We start from the raw sequence: 20,278 nt of genomic DNA on the forward strand, positions 1-20,278 counted from the left end.
CAGGAAGGGAGGGAGGGAGGGAAACACTTCAGCACCTGAGTTTTTTTTTTTTTTTTTTACATTCCTTTGGTATTTGCAAAATAAATTAAAAACCATGAAACAAATATCCGGAGATCCTCCTGTCTCCATCCCAACACGGATGCCCCAGCATCCAGGGTCCAACGGGACCTCCATTCAGCCCCATTCCAGGGCCTGAATCTCCAGGGAGCCCCTGCAGGGAGCTCACTACCTCTCAGCTGTGTTGCTTCATTGTTTGAGAATCAAGTTCTTTCCCAGGTGAAAGAGAATCCCGATTGGCCTAAACTGTTTCCAGATCCCCCGGGTCTCCCGGGTCTCCGCGCAACTTGGGTGCGACTTCCCTGGATCCCGTCACTTGCCCACGCAGAAGTCCCGGAAGATGATGTCCAGGATCTCCTCGGTACCCCCTCCACCTGTGAGCCGGGTCAGGTGACCCCGGGCCACCCGCAGCGCCTCTGCCGCCAGGGCCAGGTCTTTTGACGGCTTGTAGTGACTGAGGGCATCCAGGCAACCCTGGAGGTGGTGCTGGTGCCTTGCGCGGGTCAGGAGCGGGGAGCCGGTGGACGGGTCCCCACACCTGGAAGAGACAAGAGACATAGTCCCTCCTAACCTTTTACAACCATCCCTTGAAGGGGAAATGGTTGCACCCATTTTGTAGGTACAGAAATTGAAGTTGAGGGAGGCACGCGCCCAAAGCCAGTGGGCCAGCCCACACTTGAATTGTGGATCAGGGGAGGCTGGGAGTGGGAGGGAGGCTCACACTGCAGCTAGCTCCTTCCTCAGCGCCTCCAGGAGGCCGTCCAGACCCTCTCCCGTCAGACAGGACAGCAACAGGTGCGGGGGCAGGTCAGGACGCGGACCTGGGCCCTCCGGGGACAGCAGGTCCGACTTGTTCAGCACCAGGAGGAGGCGCTGGCTGCTGTCACTGGGGCTCCGGGCTCCCACAGAGGCTACGACGGTGGCCAGGAAGTTGCAACTGGAGGGAGAGGCCAGGTCAGAGGCGTCCAGCATGGCCAGAATGAGGTCCGCCTGCTCCAGCCTGGGGGAGCAAGGTCAACTGAGCGGGAGTCCAGTTGAGCAACTGAAGAAGGCACTGGGTAGAGGGACAGTGAGAAGGGCCAGGCAGAGCACTGAGGGAGCTGTAAAGCTTGAGGTGGGGAGGGTAGGAGTAGAGTACCAGGGGACTGGCAGAGTATTGGGGGTTCAAGCCGAGCACAGAAGGTGGGACAGAACAAGAGGGGCGAGGCACAGTGCAAGGGGCAGGGCAGAGCAAGAGGAGCGGGACACGGTGCAGGGGGCGGGGTAGAGCAAGGGCTGGGACAGAGCAGGAGGGGTGGGACATAGTGCAGGGGGCAGGGCAGAGCAAGAGGAGCGGGGCACGGTGCAGGAGGGGTGGGGCACAGCACAGGGGGTAAGGGCAGAGCAAGGGGGGTGGGGCACAGTGCAGGGGGGCGGGGCAGAGCAAGAGAGGCGGAGCACAGTGCAGAGGGAAGAGCAGAGCAAGAGGGGCAGGGCACAGCACAGGGGTTGGGGCTGAGCAAAAGGGGCCGGGTATAGCACTGGAGTGGGGCGACCATGAGTGGCGAGGCAGAGCAAGAAGGGCCAGACACACCACAGGGGACTAGGTAGAGCACGAGGGGCGGGGCAGAATGTAGGGGGTGGGCAGAGCACAGGGTGTGGGGTAGACCACGACGGGCAGAGCGGAGCGCCAGGGCGGGACAGAGCACGAGGGGTCGGGGCAGAACGTGAGGGCTGGGCGGAGCGCTTAGGGATGAGAAACATGTCCGCAGGGCCGGGGGCAGGATTTAATCAGAACCAAATTACTGGCCGGGCACAGTGGCTAACGCCTGTAATCCCAGCACTTTGGGAGGCCAAGGCAGGTGGGTCACCTGAGGTCAGGAGTTCGAGACCAGCCTGGCCAACATGGCGAAACCCCGTCTCTACTAAATATACAAAAAATTAGCCTGGCATTGTGGTGGGCGCCTCTAATCCCAGCTACTCGGGAGGCCGAGGCAGAAGAATCGCTTGAATCCGGGAGGCGGAGGTTGCAGTGAGCCGAGATCGTACCACTGCACACTCCAGCCTGGGCAACAAGAGCGAAATTCCGTCTCAAACAACAACAACAACAACAAAAACAGGCCAGGTGCGGTGGCTTATGCCTGTAATCCCAACACTTTGGGAGGCCAAGGCAGGTGGGTCACCTGAAGCTCAGGAGTTAGAGACCAACTTGGCCAACATAGTGAAACCCCATCTCTACTAAAAATACAAAAAAACAGCTGGGCATGGTCGCTCCCGCCTGTAATCCCAGCTACTTGGGAGGCTGGAGAATTGCTTGAACCCGGAAGACAGAGCTTGCAGTGAGCTGAGATCGCGCCACTGCACTCCAGCCTGGGCAACAGAGCAAGACTCGGTCTCGGAAAAAAAAAAAAAAAAAAAAAAAGAACCAAATCACTGAGATCCCTGTTTGAAAGGGCATAGCAAGTTCTCTGAGATTCAGGAAGAATGAAAAATAAACGCAACAGGGAGAAAAGGCAGAGAAAGGGCCCCGCGTTCCCCTCCCATCACCACCCTGTCCGCCCACCTCTCCCGGGCGCGCCGAACGCCCTCCTGCTCCACCGGCCCCACGCCCTCCCGCAACCCAGCCGTGTCGCTCAGCAGCACAGGAAATCCGGCCAGGTCGACGGGGGTCTCCAGGACGTCACGGGTGGTCCCTGGCTCGGGGGACACGATGGACACAGGTTTCCGACCTGGGGGAGGGTCAAAAGAAGAGGAGAGGGTGGAGACAAGGGAGCTCCTTCCCCACGTTCTACCCCGTGTCTGGAGGGCGCTTTAGACCAGAACAATTCAATTACCCAGCTCCTGACCCCACCCCTGGCACTAGGCCCCGCCCCCTCCCCCTCCCACTCACTGAGCAGGTTCACTAGGCTGCTCTTGCCGGCATTGGGGGGTCCAGTGACCACTACGTGTGCCCCTGAGCGAAGTCTCTGCCCGCGCCTGGCATCTCGTAGATGTGCACCCAGGGCCACCTCCAGTGCCCGTACTTCGATGTCCGCTGTGGGTGAGAGAAGGCAGGCAAAGAGAGACAGTGAGGGGAGCCTTTGAGGGCTGATAGAGGTGTCTTCCTCCCCCACCACTAGGTAGACCCACCTTGCTCCAGGACCCCCTCCTCCAGGTTGTCATCCTCGCCAAAATCGATATAGGCCTCCACGTGGGCCAAAGCCTGGCGGGACAGGGAGACCAGAGGTGGTGTGTGCACCCAGAAACCCACCTTCCCACACCCAATTTATCCAGCCCGACTTCAGGGGCCAGATTGGCGGCTCATAGGCCGGAAGATTTCACGCAGGGAATGGATGAGGGATTGAGGGGGGGGTCTCATGCAAGGGTTGCACAGATGGGGTCTCTGAGAGAGAGAATGGACAAATGGGGAACTTGCTTTGGTGAGGGTCTCCGCCCAGCCACGGCAGAGGTGGCCCAGCTCCCCGTCCAGCTGCCTGAGGGCCTGCCGCCGCTGTGCCTCTGTTTCTGCGTGGATAAGGTCCGCCAGCCCCTCCACTTCGGTCAGGTTCAGCTTCCCATTGGCAAACGCCCGCCTGGTGAACTCGCCTGCCTCCGCAGGTCGAAGCCCTGGCACGCTGCCTGCAGGAAGGTCCCAGTCTGACGCCCCCTGGTCCCCACCCAGGCCCATCGGGAGGACCAAGCATCTCACCCAAGGCTGCAACTCACCCAAGGCCTGCAGGACGCCGCTCACCACTGCCGGGCCTCCGTGCACGTGGAACTCCACGCAGTCCTCACCGGTGAAACTCCGGGGACCTAATGTGGCAGAGAGCTGACAGTCAGGAGGACAGCACAGTCAGTGCAAACTCTTAGAAGGGGGAAACTGAGTCATGGGGCCTACAGGAGGCTCGGAATCTGGGGACCCTCACCTGGGAACCAGAGGACCAGTGCGCGGTCCAGAGGCTCCCCGGAGCAGGGGTCGCTGAGGAGGCGCAGGCTGGCGTGGCGAGCAGGGGGCAGGTCTCGGGCTGCCGTGAGAATCCGGAGGGCGTGGCCGCTGGAGGGGCCGCTGGTCCGGATCACCGCGATGCCGCAGCGGCCTTGGCCAGAGCTTAGCGCGAAGATGGTGGCGCCGGAGCCGGGGGCTGCTGCGCCGCTGCTCCGGCGCGTGCACAGTCTGGAACCGGAGGGGAGGCGAATCAGCGCATCTGGGAGACTCAGTCTCAGTGTCAAGTAAACCAAGGGCTTGATGATCGCGAGATGCCCCAGGTGCGGGGGGGGTCTGCGGCTGGGGGATGCATAAATTGGATGTTCTGAAGGCCGAAGGGTGACCGGATTAGGGACTGTGAGGCCAGAAGGAGACCCAGATGTGGGCTCTGCGGAAGGGGAATGGACAATTTAGGCACAGAAGAACCCGAATGATTGCTCTGCCGCAGGGAATTGGGCCACTAAAACCCTGGGAGTGGGTCTGAGGTCCAAGTAGCACCCCAAGCTGTCACACCCCTTCCCTTGTAGCCCCACCTGCGAGGCCCACGTGCCGCTTGGGCCGCCAGGGTCCAAAGCCCCCGCCACATGGATTTACAACCTGAGACCTCCCTGCCAGACCTGCCCGTGTGGCTTCAAGTCTGGGCAGGAGGCCCCGTCCACTCCGTGGCGTGGCTAGTAAAGTGCTCAACTATTCTCGGCCATCATTGGGTACCTTAGGATACGTCCCGCCCACCGTCTGAAGATCTTCGCTTCCATTGGCTGGTGCAAGGTAGAGAGGGAGGCGGGGGTTCTATGGAGGTGGGTGTAGCGAAATGTTGTTCCCCGGGCAACATGAGACCGAATTTTTAGGGTCCTAGCGTAGCGAGACTGACAATAGGAATAAGGAATGGAAGAAAGGACAGAGCGAGCTTGGCACAGGGCAGTGCAAATTACAGCGAGGGGAGGTTTTGAGCTCCGCATTTTCCATCTGATCATTCCGCAGCCTTAGGCGTGGCAAGGACCGATGTGCGCTCAGTTTTTCAGTTCAAGAAAGGAGGGACTACACCTCTTTACGTTCAGGTTCAGACTGGAAACGCAGAGCATCTCAGTGACCGGGAGGGATTAGTACTGGAGAACCCACGCCCTGGCCCAGGGAAAATCTTGCCCAAACTTCTGGAAAGAGTCCTACTTGCTTTTACCGGAACTCTCCAGATTCTCTCCCCTCCCTAGCGTTCCCTCCTGCCGTTCCCTTGGCTTCGGATGCCCTTCCTCATTTGACAAACTCATTCTCAAGGCCTAGCTCCAAGATCCCCTTCTCCGGGAAGTCTTGCTGGAACCCCCAGCACAGCCCTCTCTCCACTGTGGACTTCCTTGGCTCTCTCTCTCTCTCTCTTTGGCCCAGGTCTGCACCTGCAGAGACAAGTGTCCGGTCAGTCTCTGCCTCCCCGAAAGCCAGAAAGGGGAGCATCGGAGATTGCTTTCAGGTTAACGCAGGACAGCACTGTACCTCAGAATAAAGCGCTGATGGTGGAATTCCAGGCACTGGCTGGGCGGGGTCTCCGGGAGCGCCTTCGCACGGCCGATTCTCTGGTTCTGGATCAGAGCGGGCGGGCGGCGCACTTGCGTGTTAAGAAAAATCTGTCGGACAGAATAGAGTTCTAATACCCCCTTACCTCACCCTGCTCAATATTTTTATTTACTTTATTATTTTATTTTATTTTATTTTTCAGACAAGGTCTCACTCTGTCGCCCACGCTGGAGTGCAGTGGCGCGATCGCTGCTCTTGCAACCTCCAAATTTTGGGCTCGAGGAATCCGCCCGCCTCAGCCTCCCGAGTAGCTGGGATTACAGGTGCACCCCGCCCCGCTAACATTTTTTTGGGGGGTGGGGGACGGAGTCTCGCTCTATCGCCCAGGTTGGAGGGCAGTGGTGAGTTCTCGACTCATTGCAAGCTCCGCCTCCCGGGTTCACGCCATTCTCCTGCCTCAGCCTCCCGAGTAGCTGGGACTACAGGCACCCGCCACCACACCCGGCTAATTTTTTGTATTTTTAGTAGAGACGGGGTTTCACCGTGTTAGCCAGGATGGTCTCGATCTCCTGACCTCGTGATCCACCCGCCTCGGCCTCCCAAAGTGCTGGGAGTACAGGCGTCAGCCATCGCGCCCGGCACATTTATTCTTTTCTCTGAAATGTACGTTTAACTAGGCGGACTGTATTTTTATTCGCTAAACTTGACAACTCTATGGGATCCTCTCCGGGGTTACATCCTGAAGGGAGTCGGTGTTAACCGGACGAAGAGTGTATGAGGAGTGTTCTAGGCAGCTAAATGGTGCTAAAGTTCCTAAGCAGGTCTTGCTGTAATTATCTATCACAGCCCTACTAGGGTGGTTGAAATTATTGTCATCAGGAATCTTCCCCAACCAGGCCCGCCCCTCCCACGTCCTCCCTTAGTCAAATTACGCCCATCTCACATTCCAAACCGGGTCTCCAGGGTCTGGAGTTTGCAAATGGGGAAACTGAGGCTCCGAGGCGGGGACCAGAAGAAAGCGTGGGTGGGGACAAGTTGGAGAATGCACCATCAGTGCGGGCGGGGACCAGCAGCAGAGAGCGAGGTGGGCGGGCGAGACGGAAACCCAGAAAACAACACGGGCGGAGACGCGAACCAAAGAGCTAGGCGGGCGAACTCAGCTGAGAACCCGAGAGTGACGTGCACCGGGCCGGGAAGGAGAATCGAGGTTCGGCTCGGGCGGGGACGAGAAGCAGCGCTCGGGCGAGCGAGGACGGCGGCCGGCGCGGGCGGGCGCGGCCTTTGTCTCCTCCTCCCGCGCGCTCGGCGGCGGCACCGGCCCCATGAGCCCGCGGCCCCCCGGCGCCCGGGCCTTCCGTAGCCCCTGACCTGACCTGTCCTCGCCATGGCCGAGGCCGCCTCCGGCGCCGGGGGCACTTCCCTGGAGGGCGAGCGTGGCAAGAGGCCCCCGCCGGAGGGCGAACCTGCAGCCCCGGCGTCCGGAGTTCTGGGTATGTGTGCGGCGGCTGGACCAGACTGGGTTGCAGGTGCCTGGGGAGCCCGCGTCAACTGCACGGGGAGGAGGATCGGGGTCAAACGTAACCTGGCGTGGTGTCTGGACTAGGGGCCGGCTCCTCCCGGCACTGCGGTTGCGGCCCGGCGGGCGGGGCTGGGACGGTGCTTTGGGCTGGGGTCTTAGCGCGGAGACCAGGACACGCCCCTCCGAGAGCCCCAGGCTTGGGCTGAGCCCTACCACCCCCGGGCTGCGGGATCGCGGCGGGCCAGGGATGCGCTTGAGAGAGCCTCTCCGCGAAGAATACAGAATCATACGATCCTGGGTTCAAATCCCAGCTCGACTGTGTGACCTTGGGCGCGTGACTTAAACGCTCTGGGCCTCAGTTTCCTCACCTGTGAAATGGGGGTAAGAACCGCACCCAGTTCCTGGGGCTGCTGCAAGGACGGCGCTGTCATAATGTGGTGAAGCGCTCAAGGCTGCTAGTGAGCGCCCCATCGATTGTGGTTTTGGAGGCGGAGCTGGGCCTCAAGAATGAGTAAGATTTGTAAGGGAGGATCTGGGGGGATGGGCATTTCTGGAGGAAGGCTGGCTGGTGCAAGGACGTGGAGGGAGGAAAATAAGCCAAGCCCAGAGCTCCTGGGGCCTTGAATGCCAGGTGGAGTGGTGAGGAGCCCTGGCGGGGGCCGGAGGGACCAAGACTGGAGGCTGGGTTCGGAACCTAGAGTGGCCTGACCTGGGCCTGCTACGCTGCCCCCCAGATAAGCTTTTCGGGAAGCGGCTCCTGCAAGCGGGTCGCTACCTGGTATCCCACAAGGCGTGGATGAAGACAGTGCCTACAGAGAACTGCGACGTGCTGATGACCTTCCCAGGTACCCACGCCTGCCCGCCCGCCCAGTGCCCAGATGCGGCTCTCCTGAGCTCGGCTTCCCAGAGCGGGAATATGTAGGAGGCCTTGGGCCCCCTCGTGGCAAGAGCCATCGGTCCCTGTGCCCCTTGGCAGACACGACCGATGACCACACGCTGCTATGGCTGCTGAACCACATCCGCGTGGGCATCCCCGAGCTCATCGTGCAAGTCCGCCACCACCGCCACACGCGTGCCTACGCCTTCTTTGTCACCGCCACGTATGAGAGGCGAGTCCCCTGTCCCTGGCCTCTCGCTGAGCCTGCCACCTGGCTCCCCGCTCTACCAAGTGCCAACCATGCTATCCAGCTGCCCTGCGTTTGTCCCAAAGGCTTCCAGGTGCACCATCCTCAGCTCCAGGATGGTGGGCCTGGGCCTCCCTGTGAGCCCACTTCCTCCGCCTTGTTCACAGCCTACTCCGAGGGGCCGATGAGCTGGGTCTGCGCAAGGCAGTGAAGGCCGAGTTTGGCGGGGGCACCCGCGGCTTCTCCTGCGAGGAGGACTTTATCTATGAGAATGTGGAGAGCGAGCTGCGCTTCTTCACTTCCCAGGTGAGGCCGGCTCTGGGCCCCCGCATGCATCCTGTGCCTATGAGTTCCCTGAGATCACGCCCTCTTCCTCGCAGGAACGCCAGAGCATCATCCGCTTCTGGCTGCAGAATTTGCGTGCCAAGCAGGGAGAGGCGCTCCACAACGTGCGCTTCCTGGAGGACCAGCCAATCAGTGAGCAGGGCGGGGCCAACACCAATCACAGGCAGAGAGTTGGGTGGAGCTCTTCAAAGACAGCTTATCGGAGCAGGAGGGCGGGGCCTAGTCCAACCAGTCAGGGGTTGGCAAAGAATGATGTACCCAATAAGTTAAAGGGGCGTGGCCTTAGCAAAAGGGTGGCGCTTATCTCCTGAGTTGGGTGGAGCTCTGAGAGGACAGCTTATCATGGCAGGAGGGCGGGGCTTATGTCCAACCAGTTAGGGGTTGGCAAAGAGTTGGGAAACCAAGGAGCTGAGGGGGCGTGGCTTAAGTCAAAGTATGGGGCTTATTTCTGGGACTGGGGTCCAGGAGAGGCCCTTTCTGGGTCTGGGATAAAGTGGAGGCAGGGACCATGGACAGCACCCCACCTACAGAGTAGTATGACTCTGGGCGTTGGACTCCCCTCCAGGAAACTAGCCACCCAAGTTCACTTTCCAACAGCAACTTTTTACCATTCCTCAGACGTTCAGGTTCACAAACTGAGTTTTATTTAAAACATGGGAACAGGCGCAGTGGCTCCCAGTACTTTGGGAGGTCGAGGCGGTAGCCTCACTTGAGCCCAGGAGTTCGAGTTAGCAGTGAGCCATGGTAGCGCCACTGCACTCTGTCCAGCCTGGGTGACAGAGCGAGACCCTGTCTCAAAATAAGCAAATAAATACATAAATAAAGAAAAAGATAAGACCGAGCGCGGTGGCTGACGCCTGTAATCCCAGCACGTTGGGAGGCTGAGGCGGGCGTATCACGAGGTCAGGAAATCCAGACTATCCTGGCCAATATGGTGAAACCCCCGTCTGTATTAAAAATACAAAAATTAGCCGAGGTTTGTGGCGTGCTCCTGTAGCCCCAGCTACTCGGGAGACTGACGCAGGAGAATCGCTTAAACCCGGGAGGCAGAGGTTGCAGTGAGCCGAGATGGCACCACTGCACTCCAGCCTGGTGACACAGCGAGACCCGGTCTCAAAAAAAAAAAAAAAAAAAAGCCGGGTGCGGTGGCTCACACCTGTAATCCCAGCACTTTGAGAGGCCGAGGCGGGTGGATCACTTGAGGTCAGGAATTTGAGACCAGCCTGACCAACGTGGTGAAACCCCGTCTCTACTAAAATACAAAAATTAGCCGGGCGTGGTAGTGGGTGCCTGTAATCCCAGCTACTCGGGAGGCTAAGGCACGAGAATCACTTGAATGCGGGAGGCAGAGGTTGCAGTGAGGCTGAGGCACGAGAATCACTTGAATGCCGGAGGCAGAGGTTGCAGTGAGCGGAGATCGCGCCACTGCACTCCAGCCTCGGTGACAGAGTGCGACTCTGTCTCAAAACAAAACAAAACAAAACAAAAAACGTGGTTCCTCACTCTCCGGGTTCCTTTGCATCCTCCCTGCCTGCCCCTACACCTACAATTTCTGAAGGAGAATCAGATCTTCTATCCATCTAGAACTCTTCCCCTGGAAAGAGCTCTAGAGGTTTAAGAGCAGGCAAAAAAAAACTGTGACTTGGGTTTCAGACAAAAGGGGGCTAGCCAGGCTAGGCACAGGTGGAGGTGCAGGGATCACCTGTGCTCCTCCTTCCACAGTCCCCGAGCTGGCAGCACGTGGGATCATCCAGCAAGTGTTCCCTGTCCATGAGCAGCGTATTCTGAACCGCCTCATGAAGTCATGGGTGCAGGCCGTGTGTGAAAACCAGCCGCTAGGTGCTGCCTGGGCTAGGGGGTGGGAGGGGAGTCCCAGCAGACAGGCAGGGGGTGACTGAGACCCACTTGTCCCCTGGCAGATGACATCTGTGATTACTTTGGTGTGAAAATTGCCATGTACTTCGCCTGGCTGGGCTTCTACACGTCGGCTATGGTATACCCAGCCGTCTTCGGGTCTGTCCTGTATACATTCACAGAGACTGATCAGGTACTGAGCAGGCACCCGGCAAGGTCTGGGGGATTCAGAGGCGCCCTCCTTTCTGGACTGGCACGAACAATGAGTCAACTCTTCTCTGCCACTCACAGACAAGCCGGGATGTTTCCTGCGTGGTCTTTGCCCTCTTCAATGTGATCTGGTCGACGCTGTTCCTAGAGGAATGGAAGCGGAGAGGGGCTGAACTGGCATACAAGTGGGGGACGCTGGACTCACCTGGGGAAGCTGTGGAGGAGCCACGCCCCCAGTTCAGGGTCAGTTGGGGGCTGAGTCCAGGGTCTTGGAGACAGGGCAAAGGTAAATGGTGGGGGGCACTGCAGGAGCAAAGGCAGAGAGCTGTGAATAGCGTTTTTCCATCAAAGAGCGAATGTCAAACCCAGGCGGGCTCTGTGTGCTCCCCAGGGGGAGGGGTGGAAGTTGGATTTGAGGGACTGGGAACAGTGCCCTAGGTGGGTGACTGAGAGGGTCACCTCCACATGATGGAGGGAAATTGAGTTCCAAGGATAGGAAGAGGTGCGTGAGGCAGAGGTGGCCCCTCTAATCTCAGGCTGGGCCCGGCCCTTGCCCACCATCAGGGCGTGCGACGCATCAGCCCCATCACGCGGGCCGAGGAGTTCTACTACCCGCCATGGAAGCGGCTGCTCTTCCAGCTGCTTGTGAGCCTCCCCCTGTGCCTGGCGTGCCTCCTCTGTGTCTTCTTGCTCATGCTTGGCTGCTTCCAGCTGCAGGTGACCCTCCCCCCTACCCCCAGCCGCCCTGTCCTTGGTGCCCAGCTCCACCTTGGGCTGAGCCCTGCAGCCAGGATGAGCCCAGAATCCCCTTCTCCCGCAGGAGCTGGTGCTGAGCGTGAAGGGGTTGCCCCGTCTCGCCCGATTCCTGCCTAAGGTCATGCTGGCCCTAATTGTCAGTGTGAGTGCCGAGGGCTACAAGAAGCTAGCCATCTGGCTCAATGACATGGGTACGCCCTGCCAGGGGGTCTCGGGGAGGAAGGTCTCCACTGCCCCTTGGGATCCTTGCCACCCTTGGGGGTACCGCGGCTGCCCGCTCACTCTTCCCCTCGGCCCCTAGAAAATTACCGGCTGGAGAGCGCCTATGAGAAGCACCTCATCATCAAAGTTGTCCTGGTGAGTCACCATCATCGGGCAGGGGGCAGCAGGGAAGCTGTGGGGTCTGTATGGGGGCATAAGGAAGGCTCCAAGGACTGGGGTGGGGGTGCAGGGTGACCACCGCCTGCCTCCTTCCTGCAGTTCCAGTTTGTCAACTCATACCTGAGCCTCTTCTACATCGGTTTCTACCTCAAGGACATGGAGCGCTTGAAAGAGGTGAGACCCCCGCCCCAGCGGCAGTCCCCCCTGCCTCCATGGCGGCCAGCGAGGGGCCAGACCTGGCACAAGGGGTCCAAGGGCTCTCCAGCCCCTCCCTCCCCTCCTCCATCCTTCTCTCCTGTCTGTGCGTCCGTTGTCCGTCGTCTGTGCGTCCTCTCTCTGCCTGTCGTCCCCCCATCTGTCCGTCCATCTGTCCGTCGGTCCCTTCACAGCTCCTGCTCGTCCTGTCCCTGTCCCAGAGCCTCGAGCGGCAGCTGCGGGCGGTGCTGGTCCCGCTCGCGGCCCTGCGGTTCCGCCTACTCCTCCTCTCCCTCCGGGGCCTCCTGCTCGCGGCCCGGGCCAAAGTACGGGCAGGTGGCGAGCCCGTGGGGCCTCACCGGGGTGGGCAGTGTGGCTGTGCTGGGGGTCTGGCGCGCCGAGCTGAGGGCGCATGCGCGGAGGGAATCTGGGGTGGCAGGGAGGCCAGCAAGCTGGTGCAGGCGGCTGGGGACGCACACGGCCGGGTGCACCGGCCGAGCCTGCGGTGGGGTGGAGACGCGCTGGGCCTGCCCGGGAGGTCGGTGAGGAGCGCTGCGCCTGCCAAACTGTAGTTTGTGGCTGAGCGCTGGGGGCCTCGCGTCCCGGCGCGTCCAAAGCAACGGAGTTAGGAACCGGATTCGGCGTGTGTCTGGGCACGGTGCTCCGGCGGGGCGCCCAGGGAGGGTGAGTCCCCCGATCCCGGCGCCCCGCTTGCCCCCCACGCGCCTCTCTCCTTCCCCTTCCTGCCCCCAGATGCTGGCCACGCTGCTGATCACCCGCCAGTTCCTCCAGAACGTGCGCGAGGTCCTGCAGCCGCACCTGTACCGGCGCCTGGGCCGCGGCGAGCTCGGCCTGCGGGCCGTCTGGGAACTGGCCCGAGCCCTGCTTGGCCTCCTGAGCCTCCGGCGCCCTGCGCCCCGCCGCCTAGAACCCCAGGCAGATGAGGGCGGGGGCGGCGGCAGCGGGGGCGGGGGCCGCAGGTGCCTCAGCGGGGGCTGCGGGGCGCCAGAGGAGGAGGAGGAGGCAGCGCCGGTGGAGCGGCGGCGGGCGGGGGAAGGTGGGGAGGAGGGGGACGGGCCTCCAGGGGGCAAGGAGGAGGACGAGGAGGACGACGACGAGGAGGAGGACGAGGAGGAAGAGGAGGACGAGGAGGAGGGCGAGGAAGGGGGCCTCCTGGACTGCGGGCTCCGGCTGAAGAAGGTCAGCTTCGCTGAGCGCGGCGCGGGGCGGCGTCGGCCCGGCCCAAGCCCGGAGGCCCTCCTGGAGGAGGGGAGCCCCACCATGGTGGAGAAGGGGCTAGAGCCGGGAGTGTTCACTCTGGCCGAGGAGGACGACGAGGCGGAGGGGGCTCCCAGCAGCCCTGAACGGGAGCCCCCGGCCATCCTGCTCCGCCGGGCCGGGGGCGAGGGCCGAGACCAGGGACCCGACGGGGGCCCGGACCCGGAGCCCGGCTCCAACAGCGATTCGACCCGTAGGCAGAGACGGCAGAACCGGTCGTCTTGGATTGACCCGCCCGAGGAAGAACACTCGCCTCAGCTCACCCAGGCAGAGCTGGAGAGCTGTATGAAGAAGTACGAGGTGAGGAGGGGGCGGGGCCTCGCAGGGGGCAGGACACACCGTCCGAGGGTGAAAGCAGTTGGGGTGGGAGGGAGTGGTGATAACAGGGCCCTTGATGCTGAGATGCTACAGGAGAGGAAGGTCTAGCCAGATAGAGGAAGCCTCTGGACTGGCCGAGGATGGGGACAGGCCCTGGGTCCATGTGGGATAATCTGAGGGAGGCGGGCTCAATGGGAGGAAAATTGTCCGAGGGAAGAGGCTTCCAGGTCTGAGGCCCGCCCACTCGCAGGACACATTCCAGGACTACCAGGAGATGTTCGTGCAGTTCGGCTACGTAGTGCTCTTCTCATCCGCCTTCCCCCTGGCGGCGCTGTGCGCCCTGGTCAATAACCTCATTGAGATCCGCAGCGACGCCTTCAAGCTGTGCACCGGGCTGCAGCGGCCCTTCGGCCAGCGCGTGGAGAGCATCGGCCAGTGGCAGGTGGGGGGAAGCCAAGAGCTCCGAGCTGAGGCCCAGATGGAGCCCAGGTGTAGCTGGGAGGAGCCTGGGGTCTGGGGAGGCCGACTGGACCCCGCCTGAGCCCTCCTGCCACCCTGCAGAAGGTGATGGAGGCCATGGGTGTCCTAGCGATTGTGGTCAACTGCTACTTGATCGGCCAATGCGGGCAGCTGCAGCGCCTCTTCCCCTGGCTGAGCCCGGAGGCAGCCATCGTGTCCGTGGTGGTGCTCGAGGTGGGGCCGGCGACAGGGGCAGGGGCAGCTGGGAGGTGGGAGGGCGGCCCCAGCATCTGCAGCCTGCAGCCTCCTCTCTGCCACCCCTGCAGCACTTCGCTCTGCTCCTCAAGTACCTCATCCATGTGGCCATCCCTGATATCCCGGGCTGGGTGGCGGAGGAAATGGCCAAGCTGGAGTACCAGCGCAGGGAGGCCTTTAAGGTAGGGGGGCCAGGCTGGGCTGGGTTTTCTCACTTGTGGGGCTGCTGGTGGATCTCTGATCTTGGTGACCAGTTCCTTAGCGTGAGGGCAAATGCAGAGACTGCACAGAGCTGGGTGTAATAATTAGTGCTCCCTGGCTGGGTGCAGTGGCTTACTCCTATAATCCCAGTGCTTTGGGAGACCAAGGTGGGAGGATCGCTTGAGCCCAGGAGTTTGAGGCGCAGGGAGCCATGATCGTGCCACTGCACTCCAGCCTGGGTAATGGAGCAAGACCCTGTCTCTAAAAAGAGTAATAATAAGCAATAATAACTAGTGCTCACAACGGCTCCAGTCGCTTCTGGAATCCTGGTGGCATCCAGCACCAGGCTGGCTCTTCAGAACCTTCAGTCATCCACCAGCTTGCCCCATTGCATCCTGTTAGGGGGCCAGGGACACAGCGGAGGCTTCCTAGAAGCCCAGCTTCTTCGGCATTCCTCAGAAAGCTATAGCATGGGCCAAGGAGCTCCCCAGTGCCTGCACAGGGAACATTCCTCGAGGATGACAATGTCCTGTGTCTGCACTGTCCCTGCAGCCTTTAGCTACAGGTGATGAGTGAGCACCCTGAAGTGGGACTACTGCAACCAAGAAATTGAATTTTTATTTTATTGAACATGAATGCCTTTAAGTTTACATTGACAGAGCCTTGCGTGGCTACCTGGGTATAGTCTGCTGCAGTCATGGTCCTTTTTTTTTTTTTTTTTGGAGACAGAATCTCTTTCACTCTGTTATCCAGGCTGGAGTATAGTGGCACAATCTCGGTTCACCACGATCTCCACCTCCCAGGTTCAAGCAATTCTCGTGCAATTCTCGTGCCTCCCAAATAGCTGGGATTACAGACACGTGCCACCACGCCCGGCTAATTTTTGTATTTTTAATAGAGATGGGGTTTCACCATGTTGGTCAGGCTGGTCTCCAATTCCTGACCTCACGCAATCTGCCCACCTCCCAAAGTGCTGGGATTATAGGTGTGAGCCACTGCGCCCAGCCTGCAGCCACGGTTCTGTCTCTTGCCTGTTCTCTGGGAAGCAGGGGATCAGTTGAGGCTCAAGATTGGTTTCCACTTTACCAATTCCTAAGACGCTGTCTGGCACACAGCCGGGGACAGAGTTGATGGCCAGTGAATGTTTGTTTTCTTTTCAATTCCCAGAAAGTACCGGCATGGGTCCAGGGAGTCATTCAGTTGCACCCAATAAGCCTCAGAATCTCCAGTTCCCCAGAGAATCTCAGTGTGGGCCCAGAGATGCAGTTGGCACCCAATAAGCTTTGTGTTTTTTTCTCTTTTTGAGACAGAGTCTCACTTTGTCCCCAGGCTGGAGTGCAATGGCACGATCTCAGTTCACTGCAACCTCTGTCTCCTGGGTTCAAGTGATTCCCCTGCCTCAGCATTCCGAGTAGCTGGGATTACAGGCATGCACAACCACGCTGTTAATTTTTATATTTTTGGTAGAGACGGGGTTTTGCCATGTTGGCCAGGCTGGTCTCGAACTCCTGGCCTCAAGTGATCTGCCCACCTCGGCCTCCCAAAGTGCTAGGATTACAGGCGTGAGCCACTGCGCCTGGCCCCAATAAGCATTTAAGCCTCCCTGACTTCCACAGAGAGGCCCATCATGTACCTGGGAATGCAATTGGCACCCAGTAAGTGATTGGATCTCTCCCACTTCTGCAGGAAGCCCCCATTGTGGGTGCAGGGATACAGTTGGAACCTAATAAGCATTTAAGTCTCCCCTACTTTTGCAGAGAGCCCTGGCATGCACCAGCCTTGGCTGGCACCAGCTAACACCCTTTCTTCTTAGTCGTGTAATGGCTTGGCTCTACCTGCAGAGACACGAGCGCCAGGCCCAGCATCGCTACCAGCAGCAGCAGCGCAGGCGACGGGAGGAGGAGGAGCGACAGCGCCATGCAGAGCACCATGCCCGGCGGGAGCATGATTCTGGTGGCCGGGAGGAGGCGAGGGCTGAGGGCTCTGGGCTGGACCCCACCACCTCCTCCGAGAAGGCCTCTGCCAAGGCCAAGGGCAGCACTGCGGGTGGCCATGGGCCTGAGCGGCCCAAGCGCCCAGGGTCCCTGCTGGCACCCAACAACGTCATGAAGTTGAAGCAGATCATCCCACTGCAGGGCAAATTCCTCTCATCGGGGGCCACATCCTCACTGGCCACTGCAGGGGCTGGAGCCACCGCCCGGCCTCCCCCTGCCCAGTCACCCACGGGCAGCGACACCCGCCTGCCCGCCTTTCTCAGCTTCAAGTTCCTCAAGTCACCCGAGACCCGACGGGACTCTGAGCGCAGCCACTCGCCGCCCAAAGCCTTCCACGCCGGCAAGCTCTTCCCCTTTGGTGGCACCCGGGCTGAGCCTGGGTCCAACGGGGCGGGCGGGCAGGCCCGACCAGATGGGACCCCCAGCAGTGGCGGCAGCCGGGTTCAGAGGAGTGGGCCGGTGGACGAGGCCATGGCTGAGGAGCTGGAAGCCTCCCGGCCCGAAGAGGAAGGCTCAGGTCACAAGCTTTAACTCGGGGGTGGGGACGCCGGGCCGGCTTTGGGGGTAGGGTAGGGTGGCCAGGCCTGGGGAGACGGGCTGAAGGGGACAGAGGAGGCCCGGTCTTGGGTCCTGGCAGGGACCTGGGTCAGTGGTACATGCAGCCTCTCAGTTAAAGCCTGCTTCGTATCTCCAGGGCCTTTGTTAGCCTAGAGCCCCGTGCCTGACCCTCCCCAGGGAGGGATGCCAAAGCCGACTGCACCCAGGGACCCCCCACCATGCTCCCCTGCCAGGAGCGATGAGGGAGGCCCACTTCCCATCCAGCCCACCCTTCTGCTCCAGCTCACTCTGGGGGGGACTTGACCCCCCAGGCCTCTATGCAAATCCACACCCTGCAGCCCAGCTGTTCAGGAAGGACTTCCTCGGAGGTGGGGCTGGGGCTGGCTGCCCACCCAGGGAGCTCCCACATGTGCTGAGCAGAGGTGCAGGCCTCACCCCTACCCTCCCACCCCCGCCACCTCCCCTGCCCCAATCCCAGCCTGGGCTCTAGCAACCCCCTCCCCAGGGAGCCCAACAAGTGGCAGCTGCAGCACAAGGGCCATAGGTCAGAAGCCAGAGGGACTTCCTCAAACTGTCCTCCCCTTGTGACCTGGAGGGGCCGTGCCCAGAGGCAGGGTATGCATCGGAAGCCGCCCAGGGGGCTGCCCCACCTCAGTCTCTGATCAGAAGCAATAAGGCCTTTATGTGCCTGGAAGCCCGGGAGGGAGTGTGGGCAGGGTTGCCAGCCCGGCGGGGTCCGGCGGGGGCGGCATCCCCCCGGAACGGCCCCTCTCACCTCCGCAGGGACAGCGCTGGCCCCCGTGGGCGCCCCTGCCCTCCGCACCCGCCGCAGCCGGAGCCCCGCACCGCCGCCGCCAATGCCGCTGCCCCGGCCCCCGACACCGCCCGCCGGCTGCTGGCAGTGGGACGGGCCCTGGGGCTGCGGGGGTGAGGGTGCCGTCCCCCGCCAGACCCTGGCTGCTGCCGAGTGCCCGCCCTGTGCCATGGCCGGGCCCCCACCCGCCCCCCAGCCTCTGCCAGGGGATGCCAGCTTTTACAGCCTCCCGCCACCACCGCTGCCGCCCACCTCGGAGCCCCTCGAGACCCCGGCGCCCTCCCCTAGCCCCAGCCCCAGCCCCCAGGCCGTGTGCTGGCCCAGCGGCTGGCATTAGCTCTGCCCGCCCTGCCTTCTCTTCTCATATGCAATATCAGTCATTCACAGGGGCGGCCGGTCCCCAAAATGCAAGACGCCTTCAGCCCCCAACGGACCCCAGTATTGGCCGGCGCCCCCCATCTGCCGTTTTCCTTTCCAAATGAAAGGAAACCCATAAAACCAACAGAAAACACACACACACACACACAATAGGCGATTATTTATTTGTTTTTAATTTATTTTGTCATATTTTTGTAAAACGGCAGAAATGCAATAAAAACTATATTTCAACAGTGCCCGAGGTCAGAGCAGTGGAAAAGGGAGTGGGGGTGGGGGAGTCTGGGTGGCTGGGGCCTGGATTGGGCACCCCCTCCCCCCATCCTGGTACAGGCTGGCTTGACCCTTGGGGGCCTCCTCCCAAAAACTGGGTCTCGGCCACAGATGGAAAACTCCAGGCTGTGCCGCCTCTGAGACGGCCCAGATTTGGAGGCTAACTTCAGCCCTGGCTTCAGCCACTAGACAAAGGAAGGAATCTCTAAGTGCTGAAAAGAGGCGGCAATGTGTGCACAGGCCCCAGTCTCCTGAGTAAGACTCCTTCTCAATGAGGACAGAGTGGTGGTTTGCAAGACGCGCCCCCTTCTGGCACACCCACCTCCTGGAACATTGTCTGGGGAGCCAGAGACAGTGGGAAGAGCTTGTGGCATGAACATCGGAAGGCACCTGGCACCTGAGCCTCCTGCAGTCCCCGAGTTGCGATGCTGAGAGAATGGCACATTTGGGTATCCCCAGGACACGGGTGGCATTGGGATGCAGCAGGGATGTCCCACTGTGGGACGGACATCAGACCCAAGTCACTGGGACTCTGTCGTATGACTCAGGAACAGGAATGTGGCCTCTCAGACCCTCAGGTTTGTCAGGAAGAAGAGGACAAATGTGTACACATCCAAAGGCTTAAGGCTCAGAAACCAACGTGGCCATGCAGGAGGGCTGGGTCAGAGGGCCTGGCTGGGGCCAGTGTGAGCAAGGGGCCCTTCAGGAGGCTGTGGAGAAGTCAGAGTTCACTGGAGGCAGGAGAACAGCCTGTGCAAAGGCGGAGAAAGTGGAAGGCAGTCTGGGGGAACAGTGCGGTACGGGGCACCCCAAAGGCAGGAGGGGAAAGCAGAGGCTGGCTCAGGGGCCCGGCGTCCTCCCACAGGCAGTGGGAGTCACACAGGGTGTGTGTGCCAGGTGGGGCATGTCCTGACAGACCCAGGAGTTCTAGGGGGAGGCCACAGGGAGGCGAGCTGGGACACAGCCCTGAGACCCCATCGGAGGGAGCTGAGGCAGGCGAGGGGAAGGAGGTGCCTGCCCAGCAGCCCTGCAGACTCATGGGCAGACAGCACAGACAAGAGAGCCCCCAGCCACTCAAAGCAGAAACTGGGGGCCGGAGAGGTCTAGACAGGCCTGGGGGAAGGGCGGGGGTGCCCCCTGCTCCCACTCTGGCCCCTGGCCTTGGCAGCTGAAGTCCCACCATCTCAGTCATTCACAGACGGACACCGCAGGCCTGCCCAGGTCACACCAACCCTGGGGACTGGGACTCCCCAGCTGGGCTGGGAGCCTCCAGGGCATTCAGCCCAACTTGGCACTACTGACCCGGCACTACTGACCGTGGTCAACTGTGTATTTCCTGACCACCTGCCCTGTGTCCACATGGACCCTAGAGCACCATCCCTGTGGTGCAGACACTTCCGAGAGCTGGGAGACACAGCTGGGTGGCCGTGCTGTGCCTGGGCCAGGTCAGCCACTCCTTGTGTAGGATGGGAGCCCACCCTGACACTGTCCTGTCCGTCCTTGGGAGAGATGGGCTGCCCAGGCCCGAGGGTCTATCTGGGGCAGGCGGACCCTCCATAGCCCAGAGTCTCTGCTAGCTCTGTGGCCCAACCCCACACCATCCCAACGCCCTCAGACTCAGCTTTCAAAACCAAGACCTCTGCCAGGCACGGTGGCTCACGTCTGTAACCTCAGCACTTTGGGAGGCTGAGGAAGGCAGATGACTTGAGCCCAGGAGTTTGAGACCAGCCTGGGCAACATGGCGAAACCCTGTCTCTATGAAAAAATTTTTAAAAATTAGCCAGGCAGTGGGGCACGGTCCCAGCACTTTGGGAGGCCGAGGCAGGCGAAGCACCTGAGGTCAGGAGTTCAAGACCAGCCTGG

At 60.9% G+C, this 20,278-nt stretch overlaps 2 protein-coding genes across 4 annotated transcripts; one reads left to right on the plus strand and one right to left on the minus strand.

The window, feature by feature from the left end:
* Positions 1-6,572, minus strand: GTPBP3 (GTP binding protein 3, mitochondrial). 3 transcript variants are annotated; one of them, XM_017952283.3, is made up of 10 exons: positions 5,486-5,599; positions 4,712-5,388; positions 3,942-4,189; positions 3,742-3,828; positions 3,452-3,654; positions 3,166-3,238; positions 2,927-3,070; positions 2,600-2,765; positions 779-1,057; positions 1-595 (listed from the first exon to the last, which is right to left on the minus strand). In XM_017952283.3, the coding sequence occupies exons 2-10, from the start codon at positions 4,972-4,974 to the stop codon at positions 370-372; spliced, it is 1,689 nt and encodes a 562-aa protein (XP_017807772.2). In that variant the 5' UTR covers positions 4,975-5,388; positions 5,486-5,599; the 3' UTR covers positions 1-369. The 3 variants fall into 3 exon arrangements, with proteins under 3 accessions (XP_017807772.2, XP_003915185.2, XP_003915183.2); XM_003915136.5 differs by lacking the exons at positions 4,712-5,388; positions 5,486-5,599 and adding an exon at positions 6,439-6,572; XM_003915134.5 differs by having other exon boundaries at positions 41-595; positions 4,534-5,531.
* Positions 6,573-6,705: 133 nt separating this feature from the next.
* Positions 6,706-18,381, plus strand: ANO8 (anoctamin 8). Its single transcript, XM_003915133.4, has 18 exons — positions 6,706-6,996; positions 7,760-7,870; positions 8,002-8,134; positions 8,317-8,455; positions 8,530-8,626; positions 10,217-10,333; positions 10,414-10,541; positions 10,640-10,801; positions 11,123-11,275; positions 11,379-11,505; positions 11,616-11,671; positions 11,795-11,869; positions 12,644-13,468; positions 13,737-13,928; positions 14,048-14,179; positions 14,272-14,382; positions 16,243-16,912; positions 17,737-18,381. Exons 1-18 carry the CDS (start codon positions 6,891-6,893, stop codon positions 18,102-18,104), a joined length of 3,702 nt encoding a protein of 1,233 aa, XP_003915182.1. The 5' UTR covers positions 6,706-6,890; the 3' UTR covers positions 18,105-18,381.
* Positions 18,382-20,278: the final 1,897 nt, after the last annotated feature.

Source organism: Papio anubis, chromosome 20 (assembly GCF_008728515.1).
Source record: "Papio anubis isolate 15944 chromosome 20, Panubis1.0, whole genome shotgun sequence".
NCBI lineage: Eukaryota > Metazoa > Chordata > Mammalia > Primates > Cercopithecidae > Papio > Papio anubis.

Coding starts and splice junctions, on each gene's coding strand:
- GTPBP3 (XM_017952283.3), bottom strand. CDS start 4,974: ATGATCAGATGGAAAATGCGGAGCTCAAAACCTCCCCTCGCTGTAATT. Junction 3,071..3,165: donor GGAGGGGGTCCTGGAGCAAG/GTGGGTCTACCT, acceptor TCTCACCCACAG/CGGACATCGAAGTACGGGCA. Junction 1,058..2,599: donor GTTCGGCGCGCCCGGGAGAG/GTGGGCGGACAG, acceptor TTGCTCCCCCAG/GCTGGAGCAGGCGGACCTCA.
- ANO8 (XM_003915133.4), top strand. CDS start 6,891: ATGGCCGAGGCCGCCTCCGGCGCCGGGGGCACTTCCCTGGAGGGCGAG. Junction 7,871..8,001: donor CGTGCTGATGACCTTCCCAG/GTACCCACGCCT, acceptor GCCCCTTGGCAG/ACACGACCGATGACCACACG. Junction 11,672..11,794: donor TCATCATCAAAGTTGTCCTG/GTGAGTCACCAT, acceptor TCCTTCCTGCAG/TTCCAGTTTGTCAACTCATA.